At 40.7% G+C, this 27,700-nt stretch overlaps 1 protein-coding gene across 2 annotated transcripts; it reads left to right on the top strand.

Moving 5' to 3' along the window:
• Positions 1–258: 258 nt before the first annotated feature.
• Positions 259–12,573, top strand: LOC124148665 (orexin receptor type 2-like). 2 transcript variants are annotated; one of them, XM_046519907.2, is made up of 2 exons: positions 259–572; positions 9,574–12,573. In XM_046519907.2, the coding sequence occupies exon 2, from the start codon at positions 9,592–9,594 to the stop codon at positions 11,017–11,019; it is 1,428 nt and encodes a 475-aa protein (XP_046375863.1). In that variant the 5' UTR covers positions 259–572; positions 9,574–9,591; the 3' UTR covers positions 11,020–12,573. The 2 variants fall into 2 exon arrangements, with proteins under 2 accessions (XP_046375863.1, XP_046375855.1); XM_046519899.2 differs by lacking the exon at positions 259–572 and adding an exon at positions 5,953–6,314.
• The last annotated feature ends 15,127 nt before the right edge of the window (positions 12,574–27,700 follow it).

Here is a 27,700-nt window from a genome sequence, read left to right as displayed (position 1 = left end):
ATCGACCAATTACTAATAAAATGCATTGTGCTGTATAGACCCACACAGCATGATGTGACAGCGCACTGCATTATTGAAACGGTTGAAGAAATGCATATGTAGCCTAGTTTAGACAATGCACTTGTTTTGTGTATAGATGTGACGGCGAGGTTAGGGCAACCTGACACACATAAGCATTAATAGCCATGTTTACCTGTAGTAGTTGACTGCCAAGGTTGAACTCATTCATGTGTGAAAAATGTTGTCGAGTCATCTGTACATCTTCTTTGTCGAATTGCATTATTAAAGTACATCAAGATGAGGCATCATATACATTCATATATATTTGTTGAGCACGAAACCATGAAGTGTAGCCCGGACATTTCCTCGAAACTATGGGCGGCCATGAAGCTTCAATATCTTATATCACTGAACTTTGGTCAAGGTGTATTCAGTAAACAAAGACCTGAGGCGCTGTATTTCCTTCATCGAACACACGCTGCGTTCATCACAGTTTGTGACTTTCTGATCTAATTGGGAATCATGCAGTTGTAAGGCTTACGGATACTAACGAACTAGCACTTGTTTGGCAGGTAGGTTTTGTTAAGATTTGTTATCGTGTTATCTCTCTACCCTCTAGTTCCTTAATCACAAATTAAATCCTAAATAGACTTTCGGCCTTAACACTGTGGCAATTTTAGACCCTCTGTTTCTGTATGTACTTGAGCTCATTTCCCTTGATGTTTACATCATCTCATAAGACTAAGTCATCAATGATGTCAAAGCTGTCTGACATGTTTCTTATGAACAGTTTATGAAGCTAAACAATGTCCAAGTGACTTAAGCACAAAAATACGCGCTATCCATTTGATCGACGTTTGTATGTGATTTTGGGGGAGAGGAGGTGCTAACTGCTACTTAAAAACAGAGATCATATTAGATTACTAACGAGATGATGATAAGGCTCAGGTTATGAAACAATCTGAACTCACAGTCTTGAATTACTACACAATACACTGCCTGGGACCCCAGCTTCAATGACTACAGTGTGCAAAGATTGTTTGTGAATGAGATAAGCTATATTGTTAGATTTAGTTCTCAGGATATTAGTTGAAATGCATGACGTAGCAGTCCCCTCATGCACTCAATATCTGCTATTTCAGTATCCAAGTATCTCAGGCGATATTTCCCAGACAGTGGAAAATATTCATCCTTATTCCAACACAATATTTACAAGCAAATGAGGAAAAGAGACAAACGATTTCTGTGATGAGTGTGTGTGTGTGTGTGTGTGTGTGTGTGTGTGCGTGCGTGCTTATTATATATCGCGCCAAATGCACACTTTACTGTCTGGCATAAAGGGAAATCACTTATTTTTAAGTTTTGCATGAAAGTATAATTAATGGTAGAGAACCTTTAAAACATTTTAACCACATGTGGATAAACGCCCATCTTAAGGAACAAAACAATTTCTGTAGGTTTGTGTGCAATAGCTTTAGTAAATGGATAACGTATATTTCTAACGCGCAGCGACATTTCGTTGATGACGTCATGTAGTATGCCGCCTTAATGACGTCATAGTTAAAGAAGATTGTGGCTCTACACCAATTCACTGTTGCTGCAAGCAATACACGACCTGTAAGGAAGATGTGGTGGCTGTCGAACACGACGATCCATGATAGGGGTATTCTGTGGTAGACATGTCTGGGAAGCGTGCAGGTCACGGCAACACGTTGACGTTGTCGACTGCGAGGATGTTCTGTACGATTCGGGCTGTGTTGGGTCTGGCGTTGTCATGCTGATAAAGGACACCACGTGGCAGCTGTTGTAGACATGGTAGGACACTCGGACGAAGAATGTCTTCCATGTAACGCTGAGCTGTCAAATGTCCGTTAACGATGACCAGTTGTGTTCTCTCCGACCCACAAATTTCTCCCCACACCATAACCCCTTCCGCCATAAGGCATGAACTCATGAACGCAACATGCCGCCGTTCGTTCTCCCCTTCGGTATTAGTGAAGACGACCCTCTGCCAGTCACGTCGCTGCCAACGACGTACAGTCCGGGCCCATCTGAAACTCTGACGACGATGTTGCGCTGTCAACAACTGTTCTCTGCAAAGCCTGTAAGCCCTAATACCTTGAGCACTGAGTCGCATGGCTACTGTCTGTCGACTACTCATATGCCCTAATGCCTTAAGCCGATGACGTCACTGTCAGGAATCGATTCCGGAAATGCAAAGTACGCAAGTACCGGTCTTCAGTGGGCGTAGTTACCCTGGGTCTTCCTGTTCCTGGCCTCTCTGATGTCTGTAACGTTGCATCAACAAGGGAGCAACCAAACGTTCTAGCAATGTAGGAACTGGTGACTCCCTTCTGTTTCATACCTAGGGCCTGCTTGCTTTGTTCGGACGTCAGTCGTAGCATTTCTGTGGTCATTTTTTATTAGTGTCAGTGTCTGACATGCCGTGCGTATAATTTATATACCCTTATTGCACGGGTAGTTTCGGCTGGTGCTGTTAACGTTTTCGCATTTACTACTAAAAAACGTGCCGTGGACGTGTATCACTTTCTGCATAGACCATTTTTTATGTTTTGACGATGTGTTTTGCATTGAATTAGTTTTAAATTTTTAAATTTAATTTTGAAAGTATTTTTAATTACGTGTCTAATAACAATTCCAATACACTAACATTAAGTCTTCCCTTTGAGAACATTTTTTTCGGTCAGCAAATGGATGGTCAAATGACCATTAGTCGTTCAGGCGCAATCTTGTTACCGACACATGATTTCGAGCCCCTCAATTACAGTCACGTTAAAAATAGATGCACAAGACGATGTAGTCCTGCACCATGACCGTGGAATATATTTATTTTATGAAAAAATTATAATCTAGAAATGCATACAAAAGCAAGTCTAGCCAGCTGAAGCTAGCTCTATTCTGAAATCAGCATAGGGAATTTTTTTTTATTTTTAGAGTCAAGATGGATATTGTGTAATATAAGATTTCAGAGACTAAATGTTAGTCTAAAGACGATGAGTCACATGACCTTACACCCAGGAAGTGTACTGACATCAGCCGATACATTATAAGTGCATACGATTGTTCTGAAGCAAGATTATCATCAAATCAAGTTTGATTAAAATGTGCATTAGTGAAAAAGTTGTTTTTTTAGATATGTTTTCATTACTTATTGAATATATTACCTGGTGTAGCTTAACTCGTGACATAACATAACGGCAAGCGGTGAACATGTCGACGTGTTCAGTGGGCTTTGAATCGTCTACCTTGATTACTTCATTAAGTGCGTGGTTGCGTGTTGTTTTTGGTGCTTTTTTTCGTATTAGGTCATCCGTGATATAATGACGTCAATGACGTCAAAGCAACCCAGCGTCATATCTCTCTCACGACCGTGAGAGTTCACGAGAAGAGTAAGTGCCTATGATTGTGGGTTCGAAATCCTGTTCGCCACGATTATGTTTCTAGGTTTGTTTGCACCATACCCGTGCTCGTGGGTTTCACCGAGGTGGTAAACGTCTGAGACCTGCATCACTTCGGGCTTTCCTCCCACATTAAGCTGACACGCCGTGATATAACTGGAATACTGTTAAAAGCGGCGTTAAACCTAACTCACTCACTCAGATTTATGGGTGTTCTTGAGTACTTCACATGGAAGGCGTTAGCCGGAGGTTTCCATGTTAAAATTTCTGGTTATCTAATATCTATGCCCTACATGAACCCGTCTCACATCAGTAGTAATTGTGAATAAATAAAAAACATTTGAGCAAGGTCATGATAACCTGTTAAAACTGATGACATGTTTCTTAGAATTCGAAATAGACATTCAAATATGTTCATTTTTATTGCAGCACATACATGTACATTGCTTCGCTGCACATCTGGTATTTCTTTGGTTAAACCTGTTACGTTTTGATGTGAAGTAATTTGACAAACACATTTAAATTACATGTAGCTATAAACTTTGCAAAACGGTGATAAAGCACATTTTTACAGATCGGGTTTCCGTGAGATTCTGATTAATCACACACTAATCTGTAATAGAGATACCATGGTTTTTTACACACAAAAAATTGTAATTCTGTACCACTGTCTGAATCTGTCGCTGCTTGCCGTTCGAATATAGCATGCGAATATTTTACAGGACATTAACGCTCGTTTAAATATCCGTTTTAAGCTATATTTTTTTAGTTTATTTTAAATGGATTCCGATAATGGATGTGGATTTTATAAAGGAAACCGTCAATAATACTGAAAACTAAATCGATCCTGCTCCTAGTAAATCAGAAATGCTGTTGAAAACTCTTCAACGAATGTCTTTCGACAGTCAATTATCGCTTTGTAGCTGTAGACAGATTTACAGAACGATAAGCAACCTGTCACCATCCAATTAAGCATGTGCCTCAGTTAGCGCTCGAAGAGAACCTTTGAGATTGCCATCAGCAGCTCCACATCACAAGACGTCGCTGCAGGGAGTAGCATCACGGCATTTTTTAACGAGGTCACTTTTTGATAAGAGCGGGACCTTTCGTTCAGTCTACACAGCTAATACACACAGGATGATAAGAAATAAAACGACAGTCACATCATTGTGATTTACATGTGTCTGGATGCCATCGCGCAGCCATGGAAGGTCACTGCTACCAAATTTCAAATTGGTTTAGTCGTTCAAAGGGCTAAAGCACACATACACTATCCCGCTTGACATATATGTCTAAGTAAATGTGTATGTATGGCTTGTATACAGGAATCTCAATGATGTACTGTTGACACGAAGTGCTTTTTGAATATGTTAATTGATATGATTATTGATTTATGTAGCATTGAAAAAAGGTAAAAAGGAAAAACATTTGCATCATAAAAAAAATAATTTGTGAAAATATTATGGATAATAAGTGATGGTGTAACACTCCTTTTGTTATGTATCCACATTGATATTATGTGTGTTACATTGATATTGGACTTATCGACATCAGAATGTTTATGTATAATATATTTCATATACAGTGTATGTAATTTAACACTAATTAATAATACACGTCAACACCACAAGGCTATATACATTTAAACCACTGTCACGTGAAGAAGCCTATCTCAAAATGATCACCACCGGAATGTGCATCTTCTTTCCTGAAATAGGAAACCATTTGTAAGGGCTTGTTGTGTTTTGTAATGAATAAAAATTACTTAACTATAGAAATAATAATGTATGACGCAATGTTTCGCGTCTTTCCTTTCCTAACTCTGGGCTCTGATCAGTAAAGAATTGTTTGGGTATACAGAACCAGACGTCTTGAAGTAAGGGTTTGGTGGTCAGGTTCAGTGAATGCGTTTCATCGTAACTTGATAGCGTAAATAATAAGTGAATGATTAGTAATTACACCAATCACTGGATTGTCTGGTCCAGATTCGACTACTTAAAGACTGACGTCATACAGATCAAATAGTGGAGAATCTGCGCAAACAAACAAAGTAATTTTCCTTTGATTTTGGTACATCCTGGACAATGGTAACCCTTTTTTATTAATGCCTCTATCATATGCTTTCCATTAAATATGACTTTGCTATATTAACTATTATGAAACTTTGAAAATATTAAAAGTAAACATGATTGTGGCTTTTTGCAATCAGTTCTTTTCATCTGTTTCATGGTTAGAGTAGCACGCGGAGAACAGAATTGAATGTCATTGAAGCATGCTAGAAACACGTGTGTCTTATCAAGTGTTGGCTACAAGAAGTAGTAAACACCGTGTTTGTACAGTTAATCACATCCTCACAGAAACATTTGTTAATGGCAGATGTTGATACAGCAGTTGCTAGATCGATACAACGGCTCAGATCCTGTATCTAGTTCACCACTTTGCTTAACGCGTTTCGCTTGTGAAAAGATAAATGTTAACACAAAACAACCAAGTGAAAATAAGTCGGGGAAACAGAGTCGATAAGCCTGCCTCCCTAACACACAAGCCACAAACGGATTCAGCCAATCGCTAACACTGGAGCATCGTGAGAACTGTGAGTGACAGCCCGGATATGACGTCATCGTCACCGTGATACGCAACATGTGGTTGACAATGGGCACTGATTGGTCGAGGCGACAGCCACGAAAGTGTTCCGCATGGAGTTCTTATTCATAAACACTAGTCACAGTGTGGCGCTGCAGCACTCAGCCTAACGACGCACTACTTTCCCCGGCGGAAGATGATCACCGTAGCAGCTGAATAACTTCCCTGATGAGAGATTTGTGCTTATAACATTCATTTGTGGAGTTAGCTCTTCTTAACTCACACGTACAAGGATAACCCGTGCTTTAACTGGTGAGTACGTTATTGTAAGCATATTATATGTTGCCAATACCTCAATAGGATCAAGGACCATAAAATAGAAGGTAGAACATCCACTCTTTCCAATGTTATGTACTTTTTTAAAAATGAAAAAATGAATAACTTTAAGTATAAGTAAACAGTGTAATAATTTTTGTAATCGAAAATCAAAAATGATTTAAGTGAAAACTTAAATGAATTAAATGAATTATCTATTTTCATATGCATATCTTAATATAAAAGGCACCAAGAATGGTAAAGGTTGATGGTGAATGTGGACTTGTACACTATTCCATTTCCAATTCCAAGTGAAGGGAGATTATTTAATGAGAATCAAATATGGAAGTAAAATAGGAAAACAAGACAAATTAATGTCCCATTTAGGGTAAATGGCTTCGGATATCAATTCTTATTCATAGAATATTGACTCCCAGTGTATTGGCACCAGCTGGCCCACGTCTACATTACCCGGTCGTGGCGAGTCTTCATTGATTAATGAGGCATCCTAGCCTTCTAACACCCCACACAAACATCGGCATTAGCGTCATTGCCGTTAATACTTAATATCTAGATCTCTTTCAGATGATTTCCCTCCTCATATAGCTATCGTTTGTGCTATAATGCTGATACAGGAGACCCATACGTCTATACTTAAGTATTGTTGTGACGAGATCATTATGTTTATAAGTTCAGCTTATCAGCTTCGTGGGTATATTTTTGTTTTTGTTTTTTTTGTTTATGTTTGGGGTATTTTGGAGGTTGCCTTACCCTCAATCAAATGAACTATTTTAAAACGTAAATGCATGGAGTAATTTCTTTTGCCTTATCGATTATGAAGATTAAAACAATGTTTATGTCGAAGGTCATAATCAGGACCTTTGTCAGTCGTACAGGTTTATATTATTAAATTAGTATATACTCGTATTACTGTTACATCACGTGCCTATAGATCACTGCAGTACATCAATAGTAGGCTTACATCCATAAAAGTTTGTTTCGATACATGCTCGATCATTTGTGACTTCAACAAACCACTGACGTAGGGGAAGTAGCAAGTCTGTACAAAATCAAGAACATTTTTAAAAATTAAGCCACAGAGCGTTCATTTAAAGGTTGGGCTACGACTGGAGATATGTCTTCTGCTCTGACAGATTATCTCCTACTTCCCTGTACTCACTTCAGCTGTAGGATGTGAACTGATCAGGGTTAGTCATCTTTAGTGTAACAAATTTCCTACCAACAACATTGAAAGGAAAGACGCGAAATGTGGCCTCGAACATTATAATCTCGTCAGAAATGACACTGTTTTCATTTTCTTTCTAAAATGACGAGATTTATATTTGTATGTTGATATTGTGTGAAATTTCAAAACACAAGTCTCGAGTGACGTGTGCACGTGTTCACTTTATTTATTTTTGAAAAGAAACACTCTTTTTAACTGAGGTCCCCACATATAATCTGATCAGGTATCTCAAGAGCAGTAAGAAGAGTGCTAAGTTTAACCAGCCTTCCACAGTACGTGAAGGCGCACTCGTGGCCCTGTCTCATAAGAAGCCGGTATTCGTTGCACAGGGTTGCGTTCCTAAGCTGAGCAGGATACTATGATTTTTGTTCGAATCCAATATTCGCCCTCCCATATTATGAGTCATGGGTTTTCAACAACAAAGTACTAAGCGTCTGATACTTGCATCACTATGGGTGTCCATCCCATATTAACTTGTTGCGGTTTGTATTTATTCGAAACCCACGAGCTGGGATGTGATGCTGATAAACCTTGAAACATTCAGGTGAATATGGAACTCGAACCCATGGTCATAGGTTTCTGGTAGCTTAAAGGCTACTCACTACTGTGAGTTGCGGTGAAGAGTCATTCCATGAATTCCCAAGTCTAGAATGACCATTCCCCATTGTAAAGAGGAATGAAAAAGAATCAACTAAGAGGAGGTCAGTATAGTCCATAATCAGAAGCCATTGTGACCACTTGATTCCCATACTGATTATAGTAATGCGACATACACGAACGAGTGTCTTCCACAGACTAAGCAGTGATACCCAGTAAAGCTATGGCTGCTCAAAGGGTTATGAGAGATGTGTATTTATCAGTTTGTATCAGTCCAGATGATCATTTATATGCTACACATGGCTTATACACGTCTATTCCCCTATTGCCTGGACTACTATAGTCCATGAGAAATGTTTTTGTATAAGGTTAAATTAAAAGGGGACCTTCGAGGACTAAGGAACCTTCAAGTCTGTTTACTTCACAGTGGAGAAGGGAATAAGAGTTGAATAGAGGTGACTTCTTTATCAAATATTTGCTCTGGGGTCTTATGTCGACTTATGTCCTCTACCGTAGAATGGGACGGTGTATCGCGAAATGTCGTTGTAGATATTGCTTCCTGATAGTGAGCTGATATGAGGTGCATTACACACAACTGAGGCAGGATAAAATTATGTTCAGCTGACTTTGCTGATGCCCTTACCTGTTGATGCTCTTATCTTTTGATGCTCTTATCTATTGATGCTCTTATCTTTTGCTGCCCTTACCTGCTGATGCTCTTACCTGTTGATGCTCTTATCTTTTGATGCACTTATCTATTGATGCTCTTATCTTTTGCTCCCCTTACCTGTTGATGCTCTTACCTGTTGATGCTCTTATCTTTTGGTGCTCTTACCTGTTGATGCTGTGATAACAATCACACTGTGAGGATTCCGGAATAGACGTGGTAGTGAGTGAATGAATATGGTTTTACGCCGCTTTTAGCAATATTCCAGCAATATCACCATAAATGGGATTCACACATTGTACCCATGTGGGAATCGAACCCGGGTCTTCGAAGTGACGAGCCACTAGGCTACCCCACTGCCAAGTGTCGACGTATAATTGATTGTCGTAAAAGTCCACTGAAATGGATCGGTGGTCAGGCTCGGTGACTGACTGGCTGACTGCACTTCGACGAACCTCCACAGCGTGGGACGTTGATCATTCTTTCAAACACTGGTTTGCCTTATTCAGACTCGATTGTTATAATCTGACGTTGTGTGTCTAGAATATTGCTGAAAATAACATTCACTCTGATTACATGAACTCGTTACAGGCAGCTTAACGTCATTGCTGAGCACAGCCAACAGTGGAAACGATCGCGTTTAAGTAATTGTAACGAGTGGTTGTCTTCCCTGTTTCATTTGATAAGACAGTTTGGGGCACACGAAAACGAAACATTCACCTGATAACCTATATTATCTGTTTCAGATTATCAACAAATTCAAGATGGCTTCCAGTTCGTCCATGATCTTCTCGGATACGACACCTTTCGGTGTCGACAACACGACAACGGAAGTGACGTCATCAGTAAACATCAGCGATGAGGAGAAGAACCGTTATCTATCCCACCTTGACGACACGACGTTTCCCTTGATGATACCAGCCGTAGTATATCTGGCCATCCTGATGCTTCTGGGTATTTTCGGAAATATTCTTGTGCTGATCGTGTACCTTAAGAAATTCAAACCAAGCCCGACCCGTGTGTTTGTGGTGTGTCTGGCTGTGTTTGACCTCATGACTTGCATCATTTCACTCCCAGGGGAGATCCTGGACTTGAGGTTTACCCATACGTTCGACTACCCAAACCTATGTAGAATTCTACGTTTCAACAACACATTCTCCGTGGTGTCCTCAGGATTCACGCTCATAGCTGTTGCTATCGACAGATACAGGAAGATATGTCGGCCTTTGAACAAGCAGATCACCATCAGAGTCGCGCGCACCATGGTAGGGATCGCTGTGTCCGTATCACTAGTCCTCACCATCCCGACAGTGATAGTCAACGGCAAAATCACTGTCATAACAGACAGAGAGGGAATAACTGGTTTCGACTGTTCCTTTGACGATAGGTGGCACGATACTCTGTTCCCCTTGGTCTATACTGGAGTCTTGTTCCTTACCTTCTTCGGTTCTCTGTGTGTCCTGGTGATTATGTACATCCTCATTGGTAGGACTGTTTTTATTCATCGGAAGTTCAAATTCCGCCCCGCAACGGACAACAAAAACCAGTCTCCTCAGAATTCGACGTCCGAAACTGAGCTGTCGTCTGGAGATGGTAAGGAGCGGAATGGGAAGCGGTACCTCCTCGGCAATGGGAAGAGCTCAGATCAGGGTAAAGGGACCAGGATTGCTTGGATCTCGCCCCGAAAAACAACGCCACCTACCGTCAACGGGTCAAATTCGAACAAGGTGAAGGTCGGCGTTGACGGGTCGTCCGAGACAAGTCATACCAATCTGAATGACACCCCCGGGAAACCGAAGACAGTTATTTTCACCCGCAGAGCTGAGCAACCATCCAATGGTGTGAAACTGACCAATTTTGTTAAATTCGACGGGAAAAGAAAACACAGTGCCGCGAAACCAGAAGGAAAGTCAGGGCCGAAAGCTTCAAAGACAACGCTTATGTTGTTCATCATCACAGCTGTGTTCATCATCAGCTTCTTACCTCATCTGATCCTGATGATAACTCGTGGCTTCAAATCCGACTTTCTGGAGTCTTTACATGGAGCAGGGGTCATGGTGTATAATGTATTCCTACGCTCATACTTCATGAACAGTGCAGCAAACTGCATAGTATACAGTTTTTGCAACGTCAAATTCAGAAATGAGTGCAAGAAACTAATCGTCCCTTGTTTGTCGTTTAGGAAAAAATGACTAAGAAACAATTCATCCGACTTTAAATGAAAGACATGTGATGAAACCAAAGTACATGGACAGAACAGTCTTTAAACGTAATGGCTGCACAAAATACATGGTCAATCATCGGTTGTCAGATTGTGATATTTATGTATCTATATAATGAAACTGTGAAACTGAATATGTTCTATGTTGTCTACATGAACCAACCACCGTGAAAGCTTCGCGCCAATTTGTAAATAATCACCACTTGGCAATTTGTTGATGGATGACGTCACAACGATCAACAAGGAGGCATGACTAATGAGAACGTCGGCCATTAATGACATATTATGTGTAAAATAAATTGTTTACACGGACTTGATAAAACTCCACATCACTTGTGACCCACGTGGTGTTCGCGTGCTGCTGTTAAACACCTGTCGCAGTGTGACGGGCATGTTGACAGCCTTTCTCAGACGCGTGATTGATATATAGAGCAGTGGGTTAATACGGACCTTGCGAATGTGACATTGATTTGTGTTTTATTTACGTGGCCGAATATAAGTTTGTATTGATGAACATTGGACACAACCGACACAACCGATGACACAGAGGGTCGACAGCAAGAACGACGCATCGGTTATCTGTTTTAATTATACAAGAGTTATATATCGTGACGCATGCATGTGTCACAGTGACATAAGTGTGTATTTCAGTGACAGTTTGTTGTTATCTGGGGTTTTTAAGTTTCATATTTTCAAGTTTTCACAGTATAGGAATTCGATTGGACAGTGTTACCATGATGACATATATTCACAGTTGAGAAAGCTGTGTCATATCGCGTTCATTACCACTTATGTGTTAAGGTAGAATTTCTTTTTTTTAATTATGGTCTGTGTTCGCCTTGTAAATTTATCTCAATTATCCTCACAAGAATCTAACGTCAATATTAACTTAGGGTTTACCATACCGTCGACAAATGTGTGTTCACATGCAACTTTGAAACATAGACGTTGGGGTGGGAAATAAGCCTTCATGTAATTATCTGGACATGGCGGTCTGGTAATCGAACGTAATTGGGGTAGAACGATGTGGTTTGGGGGAGGGAGGAGATGGAGCGGGGAGGGGGTGTTTACTGGATATTACTTACATGGGAGTCCTGTTATGAAGGTTAAATACTTAATGAATTGATTTAGCGTGGGGTCTTAATCATATATTTTACTAAATGTGAAAATATATGTTAATACATTGTTGCGATTTATAGAGTCCATCGTGCGTGTCACGTGTGTGAAAATTGATATATTTTGTGAATAAACATGTCATCGTAAATTTCAATTTTGTTTTCCTCACATGTTTCTATGAGCGTTTCTACAGGCTGTGTACGTGCATTCTATTTATATCAAATCCATAGTATTACACAATTCAGACCTAACAAGTGTACCATGTAAACAAATAAATATTAGGGACAAAATCAACGTGGCCTATACATGGAACTGACACACGAAAGTTGTGTGTGGTCTGAATATTACATGATCACTTATCAAAAACCTTTGTGTTCTGTCCTTTAATAAAATGAATGTTATCATCATTTTTAAAGCATATGTAATGTTTGAATGTCCATGGGCACGGGTGGCTCAATTATCTAACTTTTCGAAAGTTCCATAGTTGCGCCCCTTAACCGTGACAGGATCCGCTAATCATGGGTTAAAATCTTAGATTCGTCTTAATAATGATGCTTGGTCAGTCGTTGGTTTCACCAAACCATCTTGAACCTGCATCACTTCACATCCGTCTGGCAAACTATGACATAACTGACATATTCTTCAAAGTTCTACTTATTCATTCACTCGATGGTCCAGTGCCTAAAACCAAAAGACGTTAAAGGGTGGTACTTGTTGTTACCCTGTCTGGCGCTCGGCATTAAGGGGCTAAAACAAGGACTGGTCGGCTCGGAGTCAGTATACTGTGTCTGAGTGGGGTATTCATGTTAAACTGCGGCATTGTATCTCAGTGAGCTAGCACTATAAATCGGCATCAGTCCGGACTAGTACAAGCAGCCACACACACACACACACACACACACACACACACACACACACACACTCACGTGCATGCACGTCGCTATATAAGTGCAATAATCTTGGACGCGACGTTAAACCCCATTTCACCTCACCTCATCAGTGCTTAAATCGTAAATTATTCGGAAAGCAAATGGCCAGCTATACACTACTGTTTATTTGGGAGAAGATGCATGTAAACCAACAGAAGCATTCAAGAACTTCGCGTTATCATGAAATCTATATTAAGTTTGTTTAAGTCGGAAAGTCCTCTTCGGTTACAGCGTTATCGGAACGGTCTGCATTCAGAAGTCCTAATCCTCCTTGAGAAGTAATGACATGACTGATCCAACCACCCTACACTGGTTACAGCGAGATGCGTTTCAAGTTAAAACATTTCATTTAACCTCTTTTCTCCGAAAACACTTTCAATTTGCGTTCGTAAAACGCATGACTGACACTTTCAGAAACGGGCGATCAAATTTCCTTGCGACATCATCGCAATCTGCTCGCGCTGGCTACCTCTTCACGTCGCCCGTCAGAACAGCTCAAATCCCCGGACTCGTGTCCCCGAGCCTCAGTTGGCATGTGGTAATATTTACCCCGCAACATGTGGCAATGACTTCAACCTCCGAGTGTTTATTCCTCCTGAGCTCATTATTCTAGATTGTCGCCTTCCTTCATATTTTCTCACGGTTGTGATATAAAACCCAACCACTCGCCTGTGTTAAACTAGCATTCACAACAGAAACCTTAGCTCTGGCTAGCGCGGAGATACCGAGATTTAAGATTATTTATCCAGAAGCTGAAGGGTGGTTGTAGGAAAATATGACCGTGGAAATAATCTAAAACAAACATTTTAAGGACATAGGGGTCGCCTTCAACTACTGTCATTTGAATCGGAGATGATAGAACGAACGGGAACACCAACAATGCATCAATGTTATGGCTTGGCTTTCAACGTGCTTTGACAGTTCTCAAAAGTAGCTTGGGAATCAGATAGTAGTCTGGGCTGAGAAGAGGCCGATAACATTGCATTGAATTGGAAAGAAAAACAATTATAACTGCTTAAAATTTTACATTTTTTGCTTGTGAGTACGAGTGCAAGCTGCTGGCTTGGAGCTTTTGAGCTTAAAACAAGATCTTGTTTGATGTTCGGGGAGAATTTGAAAATAATCTTTAAAAATAAACATTGCAGGCGATCGGTGTAATTCATTGTTTCTATAACATTAAACTTACAGGGTCTGAGGATACGGATCGCCGTATATAAATTGAAGTGTATATCAACCCACAGCGCCTTGATACAAGAAACTGCGGTTGTATTGATGAAGGCGAAAACAAGGGTAATACAGTGGCGACATAGCTTTGATGTGGTGGACCCAGTTGAAATGCCGGAGTACCTTTTGCTTAATAAACAGTTTGTGAAGACAAAATGAAGCTCTTTCTGAAAAAAACTAAAACACATCTTCCCTGAAAGGATTATACAATATGTTCTGAAATATACTTTTTTGTTCTTGCGTAGTACAGTACTCCAGGTAGATGCCGTATTGGCGTATTTTACGCGCTGGGAAAGAATACCATACACTCTCCAATGTCATTAAAATCAGAACTTAGTTCTCGCTACCGCTAAACAAAGATTAGTCTGTCTTACAGACCCTGATACAAATATATATATCAAATACAGCCCATGCAAGTCTATAATGTTTGGCAAGTCTAGATCACTGCAGTATCTGAAAATGAAGAGAGTCACTGGGCTCCTTTTTATTATATTTTTATTAAGATAACTGAACATCTGTTTTTTTATGTACGATATGTTCATTTCAGAGACTAGATTTTAGTCTAAACAAAGATCTGAGGACATCCTATTACGGGTCACGTCATAACGACCTTTCCCGAATTTTGACCGACCAATGAAGTGACTGACAAGAAATCGACATTAGCCAATCAGAAGGCAGCTTTCTCGAGCTTTTCGACACTAGTTTCAAACTGGCGACTACGCTTCGAAACATATTTTGACGTATTCTCGATTAAAAAAATAAAACTGATAAGAAGAACACTCTGGAATTGCTTATAGATGGCCTAGATTGTATAGTTATAATCATAAAACCCGTAACTGTCGTTCGGAATACCCTGTGTTAAATATTTCGTGGTTGCATGATTAGAAAACACATTCCGACTGTCACTTTCATGATCTTGTAACCGACGCGCTGATTGGTCGGATTAAAGGTCGCTCTGACGTGACCCCAAATGGGACGTCCTCAGATCTTTGTTTAGCGGTAGCGAGTACAAAGATTTGATTTTAATGAGATTGTACACTCTCACGATTAATTGTTACCGTACCTTGTCTATTTATTCTCAAATAAACGGGATATACGTCATTTCTTGTCAGCAGCAAATTGATTTGGTGCCAATCCTGTATTGTGATTGGCTAATAATAACACACTCGCATTCTCTCGTCCCGGTAATGTTTACGTAAGTCTGGCAGCAAAATCTGAATGTGCAACACGAGGTCTTTGAATGGTGGCTGCCTTAAGTGTGTTGACAAATTATCTGGAGCACGGCTAGTACATTCAGAAAGAACTTATTTTATGTTCTTTTTATTTCTGCCAGATACGTTTTCTTTTAAGAACGGAGACCATTTGGGGGTTTTGTGTGAAGCTGTTTAAATATGGTAAATTAATACTAACTGTAAGATTGATAAACATTATAGACTGGAAGTTAACAAACAACCAAAGTGGTGACAGAACGAATGGAATTCAACTTGCCAGGACTGCCAGTCTGTCCTGGCATACATCCCCCTTTACGATATCTTTAAGGGGCATGTTAGAAGCTGTAGAGCCCCGTGAAGATCCGAGTTAGAAATGATCTTCAGCAACCCATGCTTGTCGTAAGAAGCGACTAACGAGACTCGCTGACTTGGTTGCTTGATGCCATCGTATACCGATTGCCTGGATCGATGATTATGCTATCAATGGATTGTCTTCACTGGGTTGTCTCATCCAGACAGGATTATTTACAGTTTGTCGTCATATTGCTGGAATATTGCTGAATGGGGCGTTGAACAGCAAAAAAAACAGACAAAAAAGAAGCTGTAGTGACAATGAAGACAGAGTTGAGGGATTGATTTCAACTTCTTATTATTTTATCCTTTCAATGCGACGTTTGGGTGTGCACGCGGGTACCGTCATCGCTTGCTTGATGCAAGTACAAGAACAAGCATCTGTATCGAAACGTCGCGTTAAACTAATCAAATAATATGACATCCAGAAGTGAACACTGCCCTCGCTTTCATCAAAATGAATCCAATGACATTAAGGAGTTAGTGGGAAAGCAGGGATCGACGACGCTTTAAAGGACATTTCATCACACCGTCTCAGCCCAGGTGTGAGTAACGACCAAATAAATCGCAGACGTGTGCAGATGTTGATGAAACCGGTTTGGTGCTGACCGACCCTGGATCATTATAATAATTCATTTCTTAATATTAATTGAAATTACGATGACGAACACGCATACATACATACATACATACATACATACATACATACATACATACATACATACATACATACATACATACATACATACATACATACATACACACATACATACATACATAAATATAAAGTGAGTGAGTGAGTTGGGTTTAACATCGCTTTTAACAGTATTCCAGTTATATCGCGGCGTGTCAGCTTAATGTGGGAGGAAAGCCCGAAGTGATGCAGGTCTTAGACGTTACCACTTCGGTGAAACCCACGAGCACGGGTATGGTGCTGACAAACCTAGAAACATATATACATACAAACACACACACCACGGGATGTTTTTTTAGGCATTCTACAAACAGGATGCATTCAAGAATGTGTGGACATGCCAGTAAATGTCTCTGTTTGATCAAATGAAAAAATAAACCATACATTGCCAGCGTAAACTTCCTTGTATAACGTAAACTCTAACATTGAGGTCACTGTGACCTGTAACTGGAGTTGGAGAGCGACACTCAGTTTCCAAGTATCCAATAGACTGGGTAAACAACACCGTGATGCTGAACTGTGACGTGGGAATCCGTTTGTTCCAGTTATTCATTGCCATCAACTTCCGTGTAACAGGAAGCAGCAAAAAATAATTTCATGGCGTAGAACTGCATCTAAATATTCAATTACCTGAAAACATGCAGAAAACAGGTGGAAGTAGACTCGCATATAGTCCCCGACATAACGTTTTAGACTAACACTTAATATACATGTATAATTGAAAACATTTAGCAACGGGCCCCAGTGAGATGGGAGCCTGTGGAAAATGTAGACTTGATTCTTTAAGGACATACAGTACAGTGATGGTTCTGTGGTCTTTGACAGCGACTAACGCGAATGTTGAGGTACATATATATATTAGGTTCAGACAGTAAAGAAACTTCCGACAGTGTTGGTATACAGTAAACTACGGTTATAACGAACACGCTTATAACGAACTGACGGATATAACGAACTTACGTTTTTGGTCCCGACTATTTGCTGTAGTTAAGATGTATATATGCTTACAACGAACAACGGTTATAACGAACTAAAATTAGTAGTCCCTTTGAGTTCGTTATAACCGTAGTTTACTCTAGTTGAATATGCTAGTCGCCATAACCTCTGTTGTATTCATTGCAGGGATGTAAAGATAAGACCTTAATAGTCAGTGACTTCGCGCTTTGAGTGAGTGGGTGAGTGAGTTGGGTTTAACGCCGCTTTTAACAATATTCCAGTTATATCGCGGCGTGTCAGCCTAATGTGGGAGGAAAGCCTGAAGTGGTGCAGGTCTCAGACGTTGACCACTTCGGTGAAACCCACGAGCACGGGTATGGTGCTGACAAACCTAGAAACATAATTGGGGCGAACCGGGATTCGAACCCACAATCATAGGTTTCTGGCGTGCCCAAGGGACGCAACTCTGCACAGCGAATCGCGGCGCCTTAGACGACCGGGCCACCTGTGCCCTCCTTCGCCCTTGAACAATATGTCAGTCATATCACGGCGTGTGACTGTAGGAGGGAAGTCAGAAATGATGCAGGGCGTTTACTGTTTCGGTGAAACCCCTCGAGTATGGATAAGGTGCTGACAATCCGCCAAACTCAATCAGGATGAACCTGGAATCGAACCCACGATCACAAGGTTCTGGCAAACGCAAGGGACGTAACTCTGCACAGCGATTTGAGGCGTCTTATACTTCTGGACCATAATAAATATATGCAGGATGTTGTGTTGACATAAACTGTTGAGTTATACGTAAGTGAATGAACGTGAGGTATAGACAACGCGTATTTTTCACCAGCAGCATCCCCTAACAATCTGTGGGTGGCCGAATGATTTATAACATGGGAAGAAAGAAATCATACCTTAGTGTAATGTTGATACTAAAAACGGGCTGGTTTTTCCATACAATCAGTTCGTGAACACGGTGCTATTCATGTGCAAGCATGTGTGAGTGGGTGAGTTGGGTTTAACGCCGCTTTTAACAATATTCCAGTTATATCGCGGCGTGTCAGCTTAATGTGGGAGGATAGGCGAAGTGGTGCAGGTCTCAGACGTTTACCACTTCGGTGAAACCCACGAGCACGGGTATGGTGCTGACAAACCTAGAAACATAATCGGGGTGAACCGGGATTCGAACCCACAATCATAGATTATGGGCGTGCCTAAGGGACGCAACTCTGCACAGCGAATCGCGGCGCCTTAGACGACTGGGCCACCCGTGTCCCCTGCATGTGTGAAGTGTATATATACTATTCAAAAGAACTTAAAGAACACCCGATTTTTCATTTAACTATAATTATATGTAATCATAGCCATGACGGATTTACTACAGTCATTTAAAAAAATCGTGTTCTTCAACTTCTTTTGAGTAGTATAGTTTCACAACTGTACGCCCCGCCGTTTTAAATGGCTGAAACACTACCAGTTCATAATAAACTGGCAATCAGATGAAGACAGACCGCTGAAAGTAAGGTTGCATCAATTGTGAAAAGACTTTGCATGTCCCAATCTCATAATTTCTTATTTCAATAGATTATTTGTTACTAATGTGAAACAGTCGCTTCAACAACGAATATCCTACACATCATGGCTCCAAAACCCTACGTTCATACAGTGGGATAGGCAGTCTTCTTAGTGTTACAATTGGTCAGATGTTGTGAGGGAGTGAGTGTGTATCAAACCACTCATTATATCAGCAATATGACAGGGCAACATGAGGGGAATCAACAGTCACCCAGATTAGGAGTCGAACCCGGCCCGCCACGTGGTAGATGAAGATGGGCACGCTACGTAAATACCAACACACGGTAACAAGAGGCGGTGACACGTGCCTCTGTTCACCCAGCAGTGAATGGATACCTGTTTGGATGAGTTGGCCGCAATTTGACAAATTCAAATAGCATGTATGCTGTACTCCCTCCCCGTGAGCTGTATTTTGATCCGTTGACCGGGTGATAGAGTAACATTATCAGCATCATGTATCAGGAATTGGGATCAACATCAGCATCAGCATCAGTACCAGTAAGGTCGTCGTCATTATTATCACTAGTTGCAGCAGCAGCAGCAGTAGTAGTAGTAGTAGTAGTAGTAGTAGTAGTAGTAGTAGTAGCTACAGCAGCTACGCCTCCACCACCACCATCATCATCATCATCTTTGTTCTCCAACAACATATGCAACCGAAGGGGTGCAGCATCAACAACACGGTTACTTTCGAACCTGTAAAATCGATAGATTCGGACACCCTCATAAGTAAGAAGCATTGCTGCGAGGATGCCTATGTATGCCAAGAAGGATTATATTTCCAAACAGCGTCATATTGTAACCCTTGTGGATCCGGTTTGGGCTTCGTGCCCTCAGAGTGCTAAACTAACATCTAGTCTCTGAAATGAACATATCTTACAGACAAAAACAGTAAAAATTACAGTTGTAGAATTATCTTAATAAAATATAATAAAAAGGAGACCTGAGACTCTCTTCATTTTCAGTTACTGCAGTAATCTAGACTTGCCCACTATTATAGACTTGCATTGGCTGTTTTGGATATATTTGTTTCTGGGTCTGTATGACAGTAGTTAATGTAGATGAAATATATATGCTATATTGAATTTCTTGTAAGTATTTATCTGATTGATTGAGCAAAATCTGAACGTAACAACTATACAACCAGGTTCTAATGATTGGGGGGCACGGGTGGCCCCGTCGTCTAAGGCGCCACGATTCGCTGTGCAGAGTTGCGTCCCTTGGGCACGCCAGAAACCTATGATTGTGGGTTCGAATCCTGTTTCGCCCCAATTATGTTTCTAGGTTTGTCAGCACTATACCCGTGCTCGTGGGTTTCACTGAAGTGGTAAACGTCTGAGACCTGCATCACTTCGGGCTTTCCTCCCACATTAAGCTGACACTCCGCGATATAACTGGAATACTGTTAAAAACGGCGTTAAACCCAACTCACTCACTCACTCTAATAATTGTATATACATGGTCTATCAAAAACCAAACGATGTTCACAAAACCGCACGCCATAAATTCCAATTGTAGATCCATACATTGGACATAAGTGTCAATGTCCCTGTGTCATTTTGGCTCCCCAGCTGACCCAGCAACTGATCGTGATATAACCTGTTTATCATACAATGGCTAGGCTTCTCGGCAGAATAAATCCAACGGATAAAAACGATAACCGTTGGGGTCATATGCGGATACAGATGCAACTATCATAGGTCAAGTACATGTAGGGTTCTAATTTCAGTGTTTACATTTAAACATGGCGTCGCCCTTGTCATTCGGCGATCGAGTAAGAATTAACCATCGAGAGTCTGGAGAGATGAGGTGAAATTGGGTTTAACGTCGCGTTTAAGATTATTGCACTTATAAAGCAACGTGCATGCGTGTGTGTGTGTGTGTGTGTGTGTGTGTGTGTGTGTGTGTGTTTGCGTGTGTGTGTGCGTGTGTGTGTGTGTGTGTGTGTGTGTGTGTGTGTGTGTGTGTGTGTGTGTGTGTGTGTGTGTGTGTGTGTGTGTGTGTGTGTGTGTGTGTGTGAGTGTGTGTGTGTGTGTGTGTGTGTGTGTGTGTGTGTGTGTGTGTGTGTGTGTGTGTGCTAGTCCGGACTGATGCCGATTTATAGTGCCAGCCCACTGAGATATCATGCCGCAGTTTAACATGAATACCAAACTCAGACTAATACAGGATATTTACCATCCCTAAACACACAAGCATGATAACCTCTATTCCTAATACAAGATATTTACAATCACCAAACACACAAGCGTGATAACCTCTATTCCTAATACAGGATATTTACCAACCCCAAACACACAAGCGTGATAACCTCTATCTCCTCCTCAAGTACCATGCAGTGCCTCACAGTACAATGCACAGAATGAAATCTTCAAACGATAAATCCAAATTAGCAATTGCAAGTTACGACTCATTAATCTCAACTCGCAAAATAGTCAATATCCATTAGATAACATTATCTATAACTTCATATCGGGGACCATATGTCAATAACAATAAACTGTAAACTGCCATAGATTCATCTGTAATATTTACTCCATATCATGTGTTTTCATTAATGTTTAGTTTGTGTATTTGTTGTTTAACGCCGCACTCAGCAATACTACAGCTAAACGACGGCGGTCTGTAAATAATCGAGTCTGAACCAGACAATCCAGTGATTGACATCATGAGCATCGATCCACACAATTGGGATAGACGATATGCATCAACCAAGTCAGAGAGCCTGACCACCCGATCCCGTTAGTGGCCTCTTACGACAAGCAAAGTCGCCTTTTACGGCAAGCATGGGTTGCTGAAGACCTATTCTACCCCGAATCTTCACGGGTCTTTTCATTAATGTTCATGAATCCCGACGGGATCGCTCCCTACAATTGTGTCCCAAGTTTCAACAGCTACAAAAGTGTCCAAGTCACAGTAACCTTAAGCTTGGTGTATCTGGTGACAGTCGCGAGGCCGCAGTCATGCATGTATTGCGCAGTGGCACGGCCTCCAAGGGAATGTGTGTTAAGTTTATTACAAGATGGGGACAGGCCACACAAGAACAAAACCACATGGCTTTGCAGCGGATATAGGACAAATGGACTTGTAATATGTGCATCCTGAGAATTTATTGGAATTGGTTTGACGCCTGGTACCATGATTGATCTGAAAACAGTGTTAGCCTTACAACACATTGCGGTGTCACGAACGGACTGAACTAGCTCGAGAAAATGTTTATTTTCGTTCAAAACAAGAATGGTGTCCAATGTTGACACTGGTGTTGGGTGATTTAAATATATTTAATAATGCTCAGTTAAACGTGCAGGGCATCTCAGTCAATACCTTCACAGAAAATCTTTATCACAGAGTACATCCGCGGACAGTAATTACACCACTCAAAAGAAGTTAAAGAAAACCCGATTCGTTCATATTACTACAGTACAGTATATTATTAAGAGGAGATTAAGGCTTAAGGCTGTTTGGTCACATCTTTGCTCTCAAAGCAACAAGGCGAGGTGAGGTGAAATGGGCTTTAACGCCATCAAACGGCTTATGATCTGCTGTATCTTATCGATAGAGATGTCCAACTTCAGCATCACTGAGTTTTTATGTCGTAAAACCAAACCAAAGCCACATGTATGGTTGTTCAATAACAGGTTTTATAAATAACTATTCCTTGAAACTCACTTGGAGTACTGTAACTCAAACCGATCAATGACAAAGCTGTACAGATTGTTCCAGGGCCCTCTTGCACAAAGCGACCTTAGCGCTAAGACTATCGTAAGACTATGTTCAAGTATGGGAGTTACGATCATCGTAGCGCTAAGATCGCTTTGTGCAAGTGGGCCCTGGTGTGGTTAAAGTGTACCAACTAACTGCAGAACAATTACCTGACTCCAAAATGATGAACCATTCTTAAATAGTCGTAATGCTAAGATCCCATAGTGTAACGGGGCCTAGGGCCTCAGTCAGTTCATGACCGTGACCTCAAACGACAACAGATCTGGAACCGGTTACGTATACACCACTAATACAAATAAACAGCCGTGGACTGACCGGTGTGGAGTACCCCTGTGACCAGATGGTAAAGACGTTGAGACCACAGGCCAAACAAACTTCCCAACATGTCCCTAACACACACCTTGGTGACCTCATGAGGTTAAGTAGTTGCTGCGTGTGCACCACCGAGACGGGTAATGAGCGTCAGCTGGTACGCAGGTGTAGGAGGGGCAATTAAAGGTGGAGGAAACTAGGTCAAGGTCAGTTTTGAGGATTGGTGGGAAACCATTTAAATCAACAATCGTTTTTTTAGTTTTCCGATTTTTGTAAACTTCATACGCCCGGGTTGTAAGTTGATATTTTATTTTGCTGCTATATCCGAATTCAGGAATTTATGAAACTAAAAGACGTGCTTTGTTGGTTAGTTATAAAGAGGGGGGAGTTTGGTTTAAAGTCGTTTGAACCGTATGAAATCAAAGTTATATCAGTGTGGCAGCTGCATATATATTCGAGGGATGTGTGTGTGTGTGTGGGGGGGGGGGGGGGGGGGTTCTAGAAATGATGCAGACCTCAGCCGTTTACTACTTGGGTGAAACCAACGAACATGGATTTGATGCTGACAAACCCAGAAACCTAATATTAATGAATCGAGATGAGAATCCACGAGGATATGTTAATTAATGGCACGTCGGGGGGGGGGGGGGGGGGCACAGCTCGCCACATGGCAGCGTGGCGCCGTCGACTACTTGACCACCCGTGTCCTCAGGTCATGAAGACCCGGACGGATGTGTGGAATGACACCACGTCACATAGACCGGCAGCAGAGCTCTCTATCGTGACCAAACTATAACAACATCGGTATTCCTGTTTGAACAAATACATCGTTATACAAATAAACGAAATACCACATAAAGAACACCGCACATGTGCCTGGAAATGAGACATCCAACAACCAAAAGAAAACTTTTGAACCCAGATTGAATTGGTCCAAGAATATTGTGGCATCTTGCCTTCTATAAACATTACCCTTTGGAATACTGTGACAACATCCTGCTAAAACACATAAAATTGGCAAGGTGCCAAAAACGGAGCATGCCAAAAATGCAAATAAATCTATGTGATATCCCAGCGGTCAAGAAGCGTGTCCATGTTTATTGACCTCCAGAAAGCCATGACTATGCAAACGGGCGGAGAAGAAGGGAGCTTCGCAAATTGAAAGTGGCATCTGGAAATGTGGATGTGTGTGGTAAGACGATATAGTCAACTAACGACACCTGTTGCTGGGACGGAGATGTGTGAACTGCTGTGTTTTATTCATGCCGAGGTGTCACCCGATCCAATTTAGTCGTCTATTGAGCAGACTAGACTTCCACGAGTCTCTTTGGCAATAGTTATTAGTTTAAATAATATTTTCTAGATCACCACTTATAATAACAAGTTGTCCTATAAAAGACATGCGTCCTTGTACTGTCAGCTTTAGTCTGTCTTACAGACCCTGATACAAATATAAATCAAATACAGCCCATGCAAGTCTAATGTTTGGCAAGTCTAGATAACTGCAGTATCAGAAAATGAAGAGAATCACTGGGCTCCCTTTTTATTATATTTTTATTAAGATAACTGAACAACTGTTTTTTTCTGTACGATATGTTCATTTCGGAGACTAGATGTTAGTCTATGTCCGCTTATCTAGACTCGCCTATTATAAGAATAGAATTACTATACATCCATGGAAAGCTCTAAGATACTTTGTCAAGTCTAGATTTCTTTAGTTTCTGAGAAAAACGTCCCGTGTAGGTCAAGTTATGACATATAATAGTCATCAGGACGGAAGTAACCTTTTATTCGACCTTTTGTTTACTGTGTCACAATGACACGTGCAGGAGCTGTCAGAGAATTAAATCTCTACTCAGGTTTATGTTTGCATGATAACCTTTTAACCTCACTGACGGTTGCCTTCAGCTTTTACAACCCAGCGTACATCAGACCAGACACTGTCGCTATGTTATAAGCAGTGATATTGGTTTAAAAAGATCATTTTGAACTTTCCTCTTTTCTAAACGGATTTCCTTCTCGTATATATCCTTTAATAATGATTAAGATCAATTATCAGTCATGTTCTGTTGATGTCAAACAGTGCATAGTGACCTCCAAATGAACAGGAAATCCATGAGACGACCGATGGGTTGGTGTGGCATCAAAATTAATGATGTAATTACCTGAAAATGTATGTCTTGAGTAATTATTTTCTAGAGAATTATGATTGTCAAAATCTCATTATTTACATTAACAATATCTATGGTACATTTAAAATAAGCAATATATTAGCATGTTAATGTCAAGTACGTCCCCAAATCTTGATATATTAATTAAAATATATAAACAAACAAATTATATTTTTATAGCATATGACGAGGTTTCACTGAATTTAAAACAAACACTTAATTTACATTTCAAATGTTTTCAGATGAAAGTCATTATATTTTAACCTGTTATAATTACATTGTTAATCTGACATGAGAAAGACGAAGATCCGACCACCGAACTGAACAACATTTACTGAAGGGCAAAAGAAAGTATACCGAGTTTGGTGTTTTATGTAACTGAACGATGAAAGATATGTTGGTAATTTTATTATGCCTATTTAACCATTCCTTCAACAGTTTGTAAAAAGTGATTATGTGACAGTGTAATTTTGCGTAAAACAAATTGGTGTGTTATTCGAATTTATTTTTTTAATTCTTGAACGTTTTGAATTGTTTTATATCTTTGAAAATAAATCGACGTAAACGTATTTTTTTGGTGCTCACTAAGCGCCAGTAGAGTTCAATTTTAATATAATATCAATATCGCTAACTTAGATATTTTAATTGAAAAATAAACATATGATTTAATAAACTGAGAGGTATAGTTTTTGCCTTTCGGTTAATGTTCATGAAAACTCAAGAAAAACGTTAACAATAAAGATACTTTTCATTCAACGTTACACTTTTGATCATCGGAATAATTACATTAACGTCTGAAGAAATACATCGTCATCTCCACATTGCCACCTACAGACTCCCCTCCTTATCTTACAGTAGGGACCGCCTCCGTGGTCTTGTGGTAGGTCTGGGGTTCGATCCCCGACCGCGTCATACAAAAAGACGTTAAAAGATTGTACTTGTTGTTACCCTGTCTGGTCGGCTCGGAGTCAGTATACTGTGTCTGAGTGGGGTATTCATGTTAAACTGCGGCATGGTATCTCAGTGAGCTAGCTTTATAAATCGGCATCAGTCCGGTCTAGTACAAGCAGCCACACACACACACACACACACATACACGTGCATGCACGTCGCTCTATAAGTGCAATAATCTTGGACGCGACGTTAAACCCAATTTCACCTCACCTCACCTCTTACAGTAGGCGTTTGGTGGTAATGAGTGAGCACATCTGCCGTGACAAATCTTCCTGTCCGTGTCAGGTCCCATGTACAGTATATGATATGACCCAATACGCACTTCCCCACACAAGGGTACAGGAGACCATCAACACGCCCGCACGAGGTGACTAGTATTACTATTATGTAAATAAAGCGTTCATCCAAGATGTTCCCCTGGGAATCGAACAGATCCGCCACGTATTTGACAGTCACACATTATTGGGAGTAATGTCGAGGTAGACAGACGGAGGCGGCCGAATTGACGTTGTTTCTACATAGCGTTACTCATGAGGGACGATGAAGGGGCTTCTGACATTTGTTTACTTCACTTTGAGAAATAACGTTATTGGATTGTATAGATACGTCCCATGTCAAGATAAATTTTAACAGTTGCGACGCCCATATCGTGGGTATAATGTGTGGAGTCCTGTCTTGTATCTGGAATATTGCTAAAAGCGGCGTTATGGTTATTACTCGTACAAAACTCCCGTCTGATTGGCTAGTGGCTGTAAAAACTCATACAAGTCGTTCGGACAGCCTGTGCTAAAATTATGACGTCAACATGTTTCATATTACGTCAACTGCTTGTCACGTCATTGTTTGCCCGGGGCGGTCGGATAGCCTAGTGGTTAAAGCGTGGTTAAAGTGGTTAAAGGCCCGGGTTCGATTCCCGACATGGGTATACTATGTGAAGCCCTTTTCTGGTGTCCATCGCCGTGATATTGCTGGAATATTGCTAAAAGCGGCGTAAACCCATACTCATTTACTCACTCACTCACTCAATATTTACCCTGTTTTGAGTTTCCACGCTGGCAGACGTAAGTTAGATCTGCTACTGTGAAACACACACATTTCACAGAAAAAAGTAACATCCATTTTTAATTGAAATTCTTGAGTATTTATGGTCTTGCAACTGGCCAATATGACATCGTCTTTTGTTGGTTACCAAGCCATGTTGGTATCACTGGTAACACAATGGCCGATGCTGCTGCTAAAGCAGCACTCAACAAATCTGTGACACCACTTCTTATCCATTACACTGATTATAAACCTATAATTAGATCTTACATCCGTGATCTGAAGCAAAAGAAATGGGACACCCAAGTAGGTATCAATAAATTACATGAAATTAAACCAAATATTGGTTACACCTACTTGGGCTGTCAGTCCTGATTTGAAGAGGTCATTATGCGACGATGTCGTATTGGCCATTCTCGTTATA

The sequence above is a fragment of the Haliotis rufescens genome, unplaced genomic scaffold (assembly GCF_023055435.1).
Source record: "Haliotis rufescens isolate VD_foot unplaced genomic scaffold, xgHalRufe1.0.p SCAF_1, whole genome shotgun sequence".
Taxonomy (NCBI): domain Eukaryota; kingdom Metazoa; phylum Mollusca; class Gastropoda; order Lepetellida; family Haliotidae; genus Haliotis; species Haliotis rufescens.
This window is presented reverse-complemented; position numbering and strand designations above follow the sequence as displayed.

What these genes read in the sequence shown, in the direction of transcription:
- LOC124148665 (XM_046519907.2), top strand. Translation starts at nt 9,592, where the DNA reads ATGGCTTCCAGTTCGTCCATGATCTTCTCGGATACGACACCTTTCGGT.